General features: G+C 43.5%; 1 protein-coding gene across 1 annotated transcript in view; it reads right to left on the reverse strand.

Annotated features, from left to right (window-relative positions):
* Positions 1 to 10,751: 10,751 nt before the first annotated feature.
* The window catches only part of glrx3 (glutaredoxin 3), a 30,588-nt gene continuing 28,458 nt past the window's right edge, over positions 10,752 to 12,881 (reverse strand). The window contains 1 exon segment of the mRNA NM_001017209.2: positions 10,752 to 11,056. Coding sequence (NP_001017209.1) covers positions 11,006 to 11,056 — 51 coding nt within the window. The 3' untranslated portion in view covers positions 10,752 to 11,005.

Consider the following 12,881-nt stretch of genomic DNA (forward strand, 5'->3'; position numbering starts at 1 on the left):
ATTTATATGCCCAGAACATCTTCTAATATCCTCGATTACATTAAGGGGAACAGTTTTCAAATACTTTAAAGACGTCAACCTACGTGTTTTTTTTTCTTTCAGTTGATTTTGGCCACGCCTTCTTAAAACCCAACCACGCCCAGTTCTGCCCCTGGCCACACCCCATATCATACTCCCAGGTCTGCCTGGTGGTTTTTAGTTGTGGGGGTTAACATTAATTTGGGTGCATATTATAGGAAGGCTCAGCTGTTACAGTGGGAGACGGAGAGGGTGGGTCAAAACAGGGTGACTCCTGAAAATTTTAAAACCGCTAACCTTCTACAGGTATGGGATTCGTTATGCAGAAACCCGATATCCAGAAAGCTCTGAATTAGTCTCCCATAGACTCCATTTTAATCAAATATTTCAGATTTTTAAAATTGATTTCCTTTTTCTCTGTAATAATAAAATAGTACCTGTATTTGATCCCAACTAAGATATAATTACCCCTTATTGGGGCAGAACAGCCCTATTGGGTTTATTTAATGGTTAAATGATTCCCTTTTCTCTGTAATAATAAAACAGTACCTGTACTTGATCCCAACTAAGATATAATTACCCCTTATTGGGGGCAGAACAGCCCTATTGGGTTTATTTAACGGTTAAATGATTCCCTTTTCTCTGTAATAATAAAACAGTACCTGTACTTGATCCCAACTAAGATATAATTACCCCTTATTGGGGGCAGAACAGCCCTATTGGGTTTATTTAATGGTTAAATGATTCCCTTTTCTCTGTAATAATAAAACAGTACCTGTACTTGATCCCAACTAAGATATAATTACCCCTTATTGGGGGCAGAACAGCCTTATTGGGTTTATTTAATGGTTAAATGATTCCCTTTTCTCTGTAATAATAAAACAGTACCTGTACTTGATCCCAACTAAGATATAATTAATTCTTACTGGATGCAGAATAATCCTATTGGGTTTAATTCATGTTTTATTGATTTTTTTAGTAGACTTAAGGTATGAAGATCCAAATTAGGGAAAGACCCCTTATTGGGAATACCCTTGGTCCCGAGCATTCTGGATAATGGGTCCTATACCTGTACCAGGTTTTCATGGGCTCCAAAACGCTTTCCTGGTTGCTGTAGCAGAGGTACTGAGAATGGATACTGGCCATTTGCCCCCTCCCCAAAGCCTATTGCTATTGCCAGTAGGGTTGCCACCTTTGGGTTGGGGGCGGGTCATGACATCATTCTGGGGCAGGGCTATGATGTAAGGGGTTGGTAAATGGACTGACTGGGTGGGGAAATGGGCAGGTTTGGCAGGGGAAAGGTTAATGGGGCCAGGAAATGGACAGGGTTATAGGCGGGACAGAGGGTGTCCCGTGGTTATAAAGGGTGATCGGCAGTGGAGAGGGTCAGGGAAGGGTGGGTTTATAGGGCATTAGAAATGTAATGGCAAGCACGTTGCCATTTAATTTGTAATACTGGTACCCTAGCTGGTGATTTACTGACTAAACCGATCAAATACCGGCCAGGTGGCAACCAATATTGCCTCTGCCTTACATTAACCCTCCTTGGCTATATCCCACAACACTGATTCCAGTTACATAGAGCCCACCCCGGCCAGAGAGCAGGGGGGGTAAATTCTCCTGCTAAAGTTCAGCCATTACGGTGCCAAATCTCTTAGGATCTATCAAGGAGTGAACCTCAGCCACGCATAGAAGCAACTGCTACCACTGGCTGCTCCGTGCAATTGGAACATTCTGCGGTGTTGATTCGAATCACTTAGCCTACAATCACCTGTGTTATCTATACAAATAGATACAAATAGAAATTTAATGAATTATTCATCGTGCTAAATTTTATCATCAACTGATTATGGAGAAAAATCCTACTGCAGTCGTTTTCCCAAATGACAAGGTATTAGAGCTGTGTGTTCTAACAAAAAAAAATCTGGAGGTGTTACAGGTATGGAGGTAGAGCTCCCCCTAGTGTTGTTACCTAAAAAAGACCTACCTGGAAGGTAAAACAGCCAAACTGAATAAATTGTGTTAAGGAAGATGTGTCACTGGGAATTGTGATGTGAATGAATTGCAAGAAGTCACATTATTTCCCCTGCTTTCCCTTCTTACCTTGTCTATTGTAGGGGTTTTCAGTCATATAAATAGCCTTGGCTCCATCCTTATAAAGACTTTAACCCTGCCTGAAGCAGCAGCAATGAACATTACATTCGTTTGATAGGTCAAAGAGCCGACAGAAAGCAAAACAGACTGTCACCTTGACAGATTTCTATGTTATCTAATATAGTGATGGGAGTTATGCTCCAAGGCACAATGAATCTAACAGGCTTCAATGTGCATTCAGTCTGTGGTCGCTAAGTTGGAGGGGACTGTGTTTGATTCCTGTGTCATTGACTTGTCATGTGGAAAGGTTTTCGAAAATTCCAGATCAATCAAGTCCAAGACTTCCAAAACCTTCTACATCTATACTGAAACCACCAGACTAAATTCCCCAGAAGGCCAGGTCAACCAGTGGAGCAAAATGCCAGTACTCTTTATTCGACAATCAAAAACATCACTTTCTGCCCCAATACGCTCACCTTGTCCCTGCCGCCTCTCCCCAAAACAACACAACCACACCACCGCAACAACTACCCAAGTTCTACCAAGAGATTATTTGGTGTAACCAAGCCCCATATCTCACTTGGCTTTAATGACAAAAAAATAATCAGGACCTAGTTAGACCAAGACTAAGAAGAATTGTGCGCATTGTTACTGTGCCCTTTATAAAACTGTGACCTGAGATAAACCGCAAAAATAAATCTCAGTTACAAATGAGAAGAATAAGGAAACAATTGTAATAATTAATCATGGTCAGAATGAATTAGAACTCTATTAGGTATAGTAATGAGCCAAAGTGGTCTCCATTAATCTCAGTGGGGTTCTTTGTTGGAATTTCTTATATCTATGTAGAACAACGGCCGCCTGGTACATCATAATCACTTAAATGCTTTGCTAATAATACTAGGAAAGAATCACCCTGTACTTTTTGTGAATAAATTATAAAAAAAATGAAGCAAAATAATTTTACTTGAACATAGTAAGGGGATAGCCTGTTTTACTCTTGCTCCTCAAATGAAGGACAAAGAATGTGAAAAATATGGACGGTGCCCAATTGGTTATGAAGCCCCAATCACCAAAATCACTATCCTGGTGACCAGCACTTAGTGTAAGGTACTTGGCTGCAGAGCATGGTGATAGTGACCCAAGGGCACCTTAAGCTTACCAGTGGGACACACAGGTTTGGGTTGCAATTTGGGAAACCATTGTGAGTTTGGGTTGGTTGTAGGTACGACTGGGAGAGTACTCTCCTTCTCTGCTCCCAAAAGATTCCCTGTCTTGGAACCAGAGGCGCAGAGGTACAGAGTGGGAAGATGAGGGTAAAAGTTGGGTGTGGGTTCTACCATGGCAACAACACCAACCCATAGTGGGTTACGGTTGGGTATGGGCTGAGCTTTCCCTGACCTGCACATTACTACATAGTGCCACCATTTTCCTCCGATTCAAGATGCCCCTTGTGGGGGCTTTGGCTGAACCCATGCACAGCACAGTATTGCTTAGAAGCCGTACTACGCACCTAAGCCTAAGCCTAAGCGTACTCCAACCCAAGCTGCCGGAAGGAACACCAGGGAGATTACTATGCAATTTGACCATCTCAATATATCGCTGTAATCAAACATAAGGAGGAAGGGCACACTGCTCTGTGGTATCCTGTGATAGGAAACTAGGAATCATTTATGCTCCAAAGTGCATTTTTTTGTTGTGAGTTTGTTAAATAAAAAAGAGATCTTGAATTTTAGTCGGTCTGCCCCAAAGAGTTCTGAGCTGGCTCTGCGCTCTCTCTGTGTTCTCTCTGTGCTCCTCAGATACTGCGGCAGTGCCCGGTACGGAAGCCCCAGTGGCGCTCACAGGCTTAGGTCCCATCACATTTAATCCAGTCAGATGTATGAGGCACAGCCTGTATGTTCCTTATCAAGGTACAGAGAGTAAATGTAACAATCTCAGAAACTGACAGGGCAGATCATGATGTACAAACATATTGTACCCCCTTGTACCCCTAATAAATCAATATTTCATACTATTCTGTAAATCAAAGGGTTCCTTACTTGTCAAGAGGCCTTGAGGGCCTTTTACTGAGCACGTGTGGGTTCTTGCTGATGGAACAATTTAGTTACTAGGGTAATTTGCTGTATTTAGACAGTCTGGCCATTATTTCATCCTCTCGTGATCATTTTAATTGCAGATTAAGTTCCCCTGGAAGGGCATTGTGCATACATGTAAAATAACTGCCTACTGCATTTTATCCATGAGTTCTCTAGGGCCCATCTTCCCCACTCAGCTCTTATTTATTTGATGCCCATAATATGAGGCAGGGATGTAGCAATGTAGCGCCCCCTGCCCAACCTGCACAATGAAGCTGCCGCTGCACAATACACTTCTCTATTCTGAAAACCCCTTGACTTCAGAAGTGGCAGAGATGTCTCTAAAGTAACAGGGCTCTTACAGACAAGTGTTCTCCTGTATGTTCCCCTGTGGTTGCTCTTTCATGTGCTCTACCTTAAGGGAACACATGAGTTAATACAGCCCATTATACACTATGGGTTTGTTCTCACTGTGCCACTGGTGTAGATGGAACTCATTAAGTGCGTGTCTAAGTGCTCCAGCAACACAACCAGTGTACTTGGCAGGGATGTGGTTCAAGCTGGGGTCCTGGAGAGATGCAGAGGTCTAAGACACAAAGAGGCAAGGCTATGTTTGGACTGGGATCCAAATCAGGACCTGGCGTTTTAGGTACATAGAGGCCCAAACAGCCCCCACCAGCCCAATAAATAGTGAGTGTCTATGGCACCTTACAGCAGCCCCTCTGGTATTTGCCAGAATCCACAGATTGCTAGTCTGGGCCTGGGCAAAGCTTACTGGGATGACGGGAGCATAATGGGGCATGTCTTGGTGAGGGTTGGGCAGGGCCAAGCATGCTATTTAACAGAATATTATGTTTCTAATTAGTTGGTTGGGCTGCTACTGGTAGCTGGGGGTTGTAGTATATAGTTGGGGGTGCAACCAAGATGGCACTTAGTCCCCACCCGCCACTCTAAACAGCAACTTGGTTGCAGCTCTTGACAATTGTATATATGCCTTTCAGGAAGTTGTCAGTGTTTCTGTTGCACCTCTGGTTCAAGCCCCCTATTAAGGTCTGGCATTTGGCCAGGCCCCTCTTATCTTATGGCAAGTTTGTGTATGTATATATATATCAAAGCCAAAAATAGAAAGCACTCACAGCTACAACGTCCATCAAATCAGTGGTTTATTTCAGCATACTATCAACGCGTTTCGATCCCCACAGGATCGTCATCAGGATATATATACATACTCTGAGCTACATTAGTAGCATGGTTTTATGACTACAGTAGAATAGCGACTGGCCATCAGCCTGAGCCCCTCTCGCCCTCGCCCTGAGACCCCCCTTGGGAAGCAGCCGCACAGACCCTTCTATGAACCTGGGAACGTAGTGTTCTAAAGGCAACATGACTTTCCATAGAGTTTCATTTCCAGAGACGAGACGCATTACTTCCTATGTATATAAACTGCAAACAGACACACAGCACTGAGGATCCTGCTCCTCAGAACTGAGCACTACAATGATAATAAGCAGAATTAATGCTTCTTCAGTCCGGTGAATGTCAAGTGCTCAGCCTTCCCTACTTTAATACCAAGCGCTTCTCTGGCCGGTGACTCTCAGGGGGCTCCCGCATACATCAGTGTAAGAGCTTTATTGCCGACTACAGCGATAAGTAACCCAATGCAAATGAACTCATGGAGTGTTCTGGAAAGATTCCGTAGGGACCAGGAGTTAAACCTCAGTTCCAAATGCTGCAGAGATTCTTCCTTTCTGTGAGGGTGGTTTCCCTGTCATACAGCAATTCACCAGTTCTGGGGCTGAGAGATTGTTGTTATTATTATTATTATTATTAACAACAAATAAGTGTTATTATTATTAAAGTGAAACTCCAGCTTCCAAACCAAATGCCCCACCCAACACCCCTAATATACCTATCACTGTAATCGGATCCTTCAAAAAGTATGAATAAATACCATTTGTATATGCTGAAATCTAGCTGCAAAACAGTTCTTGCAGGGGAGGAGGGACTAAAACATGGATGTTACAAATTGTAACAACTTCTCCACAGCTTACAGGCAGCATGCAGGAACTACATAAGCACTGTGATGTTCCTTACCTTACTGACATCACGTTTGCAGGGAATTGTGGGATTAGGAGGATGCAGGCTGAGTCCCAAAGTAGCCAGCCAGATCAGCAGGGGAACAGGGGGCGGGGCATAGGGAACTGTTCCAAACCAAATTATTACATTAAAAATCATGAAAAGGCTGCATGTCTTTTTAATTTATGTATATTGAAAAGTTGTACTTCCCCTTTAATATAAAGTAGTTTATATTGCCAACACATTCCACAGTTCTATACAGAAATGATGCCTCATTAACATCAGTCCCTGCCCCAGTGAAGCTTATTATCTAAGGTCCCTATCAGATTCACACACTGGGGCCAATTTACCTCTTTGTATGTTTTTGGTGGGGGCCCTAAGGATAATTCCCCAGCCCCATATACTGGAACCCCACCTATCAGTAAGGGAGGAGGAGTATGGGGAACCGCAAAATGCCATGTACATGCCATGTATGTAGGCAAATCTGGAACCCCTTTCCAGGGTCGGACTAAGGGTTGCAGGGCCCACCGGGGCTTCTGCCTCAGGGGCCCTGCACCCCCCAATGGCCCCCACTGCCTTCATACCACCCCCCCCCCCCCGCAGGAGCCCCCAACACCCTCCAACCCCCTTCCCCGAGTGCACCTAATTGAAACTCATCTGCGGCTCATTGGGGGAGAGAAATGGATCGCAGGAGCGCCTTGGGGGGTTTGGGTCTGGGCTGCCGGGGCCCACCGGGTTTTTTCCTGGTGCCCTGGTGGCCCAGTCCGACACTGCCCCTCTCAGTTCAACATAAGCCCCCCATGCTCAAAGAGTACTCGGAGTACATATGTACATGCAGAGATCATATACCCACGTGTACACAATACCCTGGATTATGCCAAACAAGCCAACCCGTGTGTAGTAGAACTGCAAGTCACATACCTAGGAATGAGGATTTTACCTTCAGAGGAGCACTAAGAGCTGCCAATCCTTTCTAATTAGTGATGGGCAAATCTGTCCCTTTTCACTTCACTGAAACTCACAAAATGGTGAAAATTCACAAAACACATTCAAGTCAATGGGCAGTTTTTGGTTTCAGTGCAACTTATTTCAAGCTGCAAAACTTTTACAATACAGTGGAGTCTATGGGTGTTTTTTCAAGGCAAAACCTGGTGAAAAATTTCACCCATTGCTATTTCTAATCCTTTCTATCTCCCTTTTTTGATCTGCTTATCTAACATTGCATTGGATCAAGTTTATCATGATAATTGTGAAATGTTAGCGTTTGTGCTGCCCTGCCATCTTGTGGTCAAACACAGTAGTGCAAACACTTTTTGTGTTATCCTAGGGCGCCATCTTGTGGTAACTTTGCTTTGTTTAACAGACAGAATAAGGACTGTACCTTACATTTCTTGGTGCTCACATAAGGACCACTATGGCTTAGATTTGTTGGCCCAAAAGGAATGGAGCTTTCCAGTTGTGGGCAGGGCTCGAGCAAGCCATGGTTGTGTAACAGAGCATGGCTAACTGGATCAGGGCATGGGGCAGGCAGAGGACTAACAAAGTCATCCTATCCCGACTTGACTACTGTAACCTGCTACTAATTGGTCTCCCTAACTCCCATCTTTCCACCCTACAGTCTATATTAAATACTGCTGCCAGAATTCTCCTCCTCTCATCCAGGAGAGTTCAGGCCCTTCCCCTGCTAAAGGCCTTATTGTGGCTTCCTATTAAACAAAGAATTTCTTACAAACTCCTTCTCTTCAACCTTCAAAGCCCTCCATTCCTCTGCTCCTCACTACATCTCTTCCCTTGTGTCTCCGTACGTTCCTGGCCGACTCCTTCGTTCCTCGCAGAGCAACCGTTTGGTAGCGCCCCCCACTACTACTGCTGTTTCCCGCCTTAAACCTTTCTGCCTTGCTGCCCCTTACATTGGGAATGCCCTCCCTGATTTCCTCTGGAGAGAATCCTCCCCCAGTCTTTTTAAAACCAAATTAAGACTCCCTTTTGGAGCACTCACCCAGCACCTGATCTGGGAACCAGCACTTATATTGCAGTGTCACCCACTGTGACCTACAGCACTTATATTTGCCTATTTGTGTCTGTAAGTTACCCTCCCATATAGATTGTAAGCTCTACGGGGCAGGGACCTCCATCCTCTTGTGTCTTTGACTCTTAACTTATTGCAACTGTATCTTGTATTTATTTGTATTTATTGCAATACTTTGTATTTATCTATTTTAATACCCCTGTATATTAATGTATTCTACTGCACAGCGCTGCGTACAAAAGTAGCACTTTATAAATAAAGACATACATACATACATACAAAGTAGTACCCCCTGGAGGGGAAAGTCCCTGCAGACTATATTGACTATATTAGCTGCATGGTGCCCTAGTATTGCTTTCAGTACAGCGCCAGCACTGTCAATGAGCCCCCCATGATGGTTAGGCACCATGCATGCAGAGACCAAATGACTTCATGGTGTGCAAGCAGTATGGCTACCCAATATATATTGGGCTGGGGAAGGGGCCCGACTGGTTTTTAATTAGCAATAATTAGGAGAATGCAGCCTGAAGGCTAATGAAGCCTTTGTTGCAGCTGGGAGCAGGATCTTTGGAATAATTTTATCTCAGTAAATTGTTACAGGCTTGTGGCTAAATCATAGTAGTCTGATTTAAGTAGGCGGCCCAAGGCATTAGGCTGCCCGGATGAACATTGAGCAAATGATTCCTTATTGTTAAAGGCGAAGGAAAGGTAAAAACTAAGTAAGCTTTATCGGAAAGGTCTATGTAAATACAGCCATAAGCACTTACAGTAATGCTGCACTGAGTCCTCTATCAAAAGAAACACAGGATTTCTTGTCTCCTTTTTTGGAAACATGTTCTTAGGGTATCGGACTTCCTCTCAGAAAAATCCTTCATTCCCAAGGCCAGAGTCTGCGCAGCTCTCTCCTCTCCTGCATCTACTCAGGTATAGTAATGCTTTCTGCAGTATAAATATAGGTGGCACTAATGTGGCAAATTGAAGTAATAAAAGCTGTCTTTGTGTTATTGGGTTATCTCTAGTTCTGGGTAATATTTATGTGCAGTTTGCTCATCAAATAATAATAAGCAGCAGCCTCAGAGAAGATATTTAAATTCATTTTTTGCCAAATAAAAGAAAATATAATTACAAGCTACTTTCCAGTGTGAATTTATAACAAATTTTCAGTGCTTTAAATGTTATTTGTAAATGTAATTGCTATTGAAAGCAGCATTTGTTGAACTCTTGGTTGTTTCTTTTTAAGCAAAGCTCAGTCTCCTCCAGCGAGTCAGGTCTGTCAGGCTGCTGCTTGTGTTACATTGTTTCAAATGCCAAACTGCTTTTAATAGCAATTATATATACAAATAACTCAAAAACCATTACAAATATGTAATGTATGTATATTGCAAAGTTGCTTAGAATTAGGATTTCTTTTATTAGACCAAAAAATTATCTTTTGGGTCGACGTGTCCTTTAATGACGCAGTTTCAACATGCATCTGAAATAGAACCTTGTCTCCACGATTCTGGGGGGTTCCCGGTGGTATTTTGCACTTTGCATCAGATTAGAGATAGTTTAAGCTCCACTATATCCGTGCAGATGCAAACCCACAAGAATTACAGATTAGTACACAGGGAAACGAATGATGGAGTAGATGTAAGAGCATGAGAAAAGTGAACAGGAGCTGTCCCCCCCCCCCCCCCCCCCCCCCCCACCCAGGAAAGTGCCAAAGTCAACTGACCACACCCCTTAGGTCACACTGTGTCCCTCAGCCTGCCAGGCCACGCCCCTTCTGTATTCTTTAATGTTGGAAGCCTAGGTGAATATATAATATTTTTTTTCATTTTAGGGCAAAATAAAACAGTTCTATAGGACTGCAGAACACTCAGCAGAGACTCTATGGCAAAGGCACTGTGGTTGCCCAGAACCTGTCACTGCACCACAGGACAAAGCAACCCCCAGTGATTAAACCTTTACTTCTTTGAGGGACAAGAAAAGGCTGTAATGTAAGGGGTATTATTTTATATATACATTTTATATAGATCTATATCTATACTGCTCGCCTTAGATCATTTCCTGGTACGTAGTCATAGTGAGAACATGTTCCAAGCAGCGTCCCTGCCAGTGCTGTCCAAATAAAGGGACGGGGCCAACAAAAACCATTTGATTAAATATGGGGCTGATTTACTAACTAGAAGTGGCAGACTGCACAAGTGCCAGTTGTATCCAATCTGCAATTTGTTACGGACAGTTGGTTTCTTAGTCCCCCCATTAAGTTACAGACACATGGAAACCAGTGGTATCAGCCTTAGCCCAAGGATATCTTGGGGAGCAAAATCAAATCTCTTCCTCATTGGCCTTCAAGATGGCCGTTTGGCCAGCAAGCATTTCTTACATAAATAACCTCCCCTTATCATTCACACGGCTTTGCATTTTAGATTTCTACATTGTAACAAGAAAAGAAAAAGAGAGAAAGTGAGTGACTGTAACAATGTTTATTAAATTAAAAGATTTCTGAATGTTACTGTGAGCAGACATATTAACACAAAGGGAAGCTTCTCTCCGCGGCCCAATGGGTTGGAATTTGTACATGATACCCCCCCCACCCCCCATGTGAGGGACAATGATGGAACTTTATTATCGTTTATATTCAGTCCAAGAAATGAGATAACCCAGTAGAACTCCTTTATTTTGCAGGGGTCAAGTGCGATCCAGCTGAGAATGCTTAGATTTATTATTGATCTCCTTTCAGAACTGAAACCAATTCGCCACTTTCTTTTAACTCCTGTGGAGAAGGAGGAAAAAAAAATCATAAAATTGGCCTTGAAAGAGATGTTCCATGACTGCAGGGCGCTTGCAAGTTTTTCCTTTTAATCTCTTTGTTCAGCATTATCCAGTTTGGAGCTTCAGCCACTATCTGGTTGCTAGGATCTAAATTACCTTAGCAACCAGGCAGTGGTTTGAACAAGAGACTGGAATATGAATTTGGGGAGGACCTGGATAGAAAAATACATTATTAAAAGTAACAATTTTGGCTGTCGGGGTCCCCTCATTTGGAAGCTGCAAAGTGTCAGAAGAAGAAGGCAAATAATTCAAAAACAAATAATGAAGACCAATTAAAAGGTTGCTAAGAATAGGCCATTCTATAAGTTACCAGCCCAGATAGGCTTCATTAAATATGGGCTTTTATACACGGATGTGTCTCTGTGTGGCAGAACTCTCCTGCGTTCCACCACAGCCCACTCTTCTGGATCTGTCTGTACTCATTGAGGTGCATGTAAGTGCCTAACGCTGGAGAGATCCGCCGCAGGAAGAAACGGCTGGACAGGAGAGCCAATGGCCATTCTCCTCAATTCTTACCCTTCAGGCTGCAGAGCAAACTACCCCCCACCCATCCGTGGCCAATATTCCAGGGATTCAGTGCTCCTGTGTACTGGTGCGGCTTTGACCTTTAGGGCCAATGCATAAGGGGAGAGTCGGGGTGATTCGCAGCTGGGTGGGTAGGCAATGAAACACACACACAATCGCTCCCCATTAAGCACCCAGATTCACCCCCTTTTCAGAAGGAGTCTCGCTGTCAGGCTGGCACATACTATTATTACCTCCTATGGTGTTTATTAATCCTATGATAAGAAGCTGAGTGGGGGGAAATGTATTGGGGAATGGCCTACCAAACAGGGCTATAAATGACAATGCCATTTTATATGCTGTGCTGAAACCATAACTCTCTATACTGGTAACTAGTAATGTGTGGCTGTATCCAATACACACTGGGCGGATTTGGATCAGGGTTGCTGATGCAATGGCCACAAAATCTGTGATCCAAACCCCACCACAGATACCCTAAGAGTCTACATATCCTTAATTACCCCAAACCCTTGGTCACATCACAAGATGAATATTGGAAACCAGGGTGAAGGGAAATGTAAGGGTACACGGACTTGTGGGTGCGGGGTCACTAAGGGTATCATAACAAACTGTGACCTGTGCATCACTATTGTTTAGTAACAATAGCAACAAAGTTGCTTAGAATTAGGATTTCTTTTATTAGGCCAAAAAATTATCTTTTGGGTCGACGTGTCCTTTAATGACGCAGTTTCAACATGCATCTGAAATAGAACCTTGTCTCCACGATTCTGGGGGGTTCTGAGGAGTCCCGGTGGTACTTTGCACTTTCATTAATACAAGGGGCCATGAAGCACAGAAAAAAGTTGAAGGAGCCAGCCATCAGATTAGAGATAGTTTAAGCTCCACTATATCCGTGCAGATGCAAACCCACAAGAATTACAGATTAGTACACAGGGAAACGAATGATGGAGTAGATGTAAGAGCATGAGAAAAGTGAACAGGAGCTGTCCCCCCCCCCCCCCCCCACCCAGGAAAGTGCCAAAGTCAACTGACCACACCCCTTAGGTCACACTGTGTCCCTCAGCCTGCCAGGCCACGCCCCTTCTGTATTCTTTAATGTTGGAAGCCTAGGTGAATATATAATATTTTTTTTCATTTTAGGGCAAAATAAAACAGTTCTATAGGACTGCAGAACACTCAGCAGAGACTCTATGGCAAAGGCACTGTGGTTGCCCAGAACCTGTCACTGCACCACAGGACAA

This window comes from Xenopus tropicalis, chromosome 7 (genome assembly GCF_000004195.4).
Source record: "Xenopus tropicalis strain Nigerian chromosome 7, UCB_Xtro_10.0, whole genome shotgun sequence".
NCBI classification, from domain to species: domain Eukaryota; kingdom Metazoa; phylum Chordata; class Amphibia; order Anura; family Pipidae; genus Xenopus; species Xenopus tropicalis.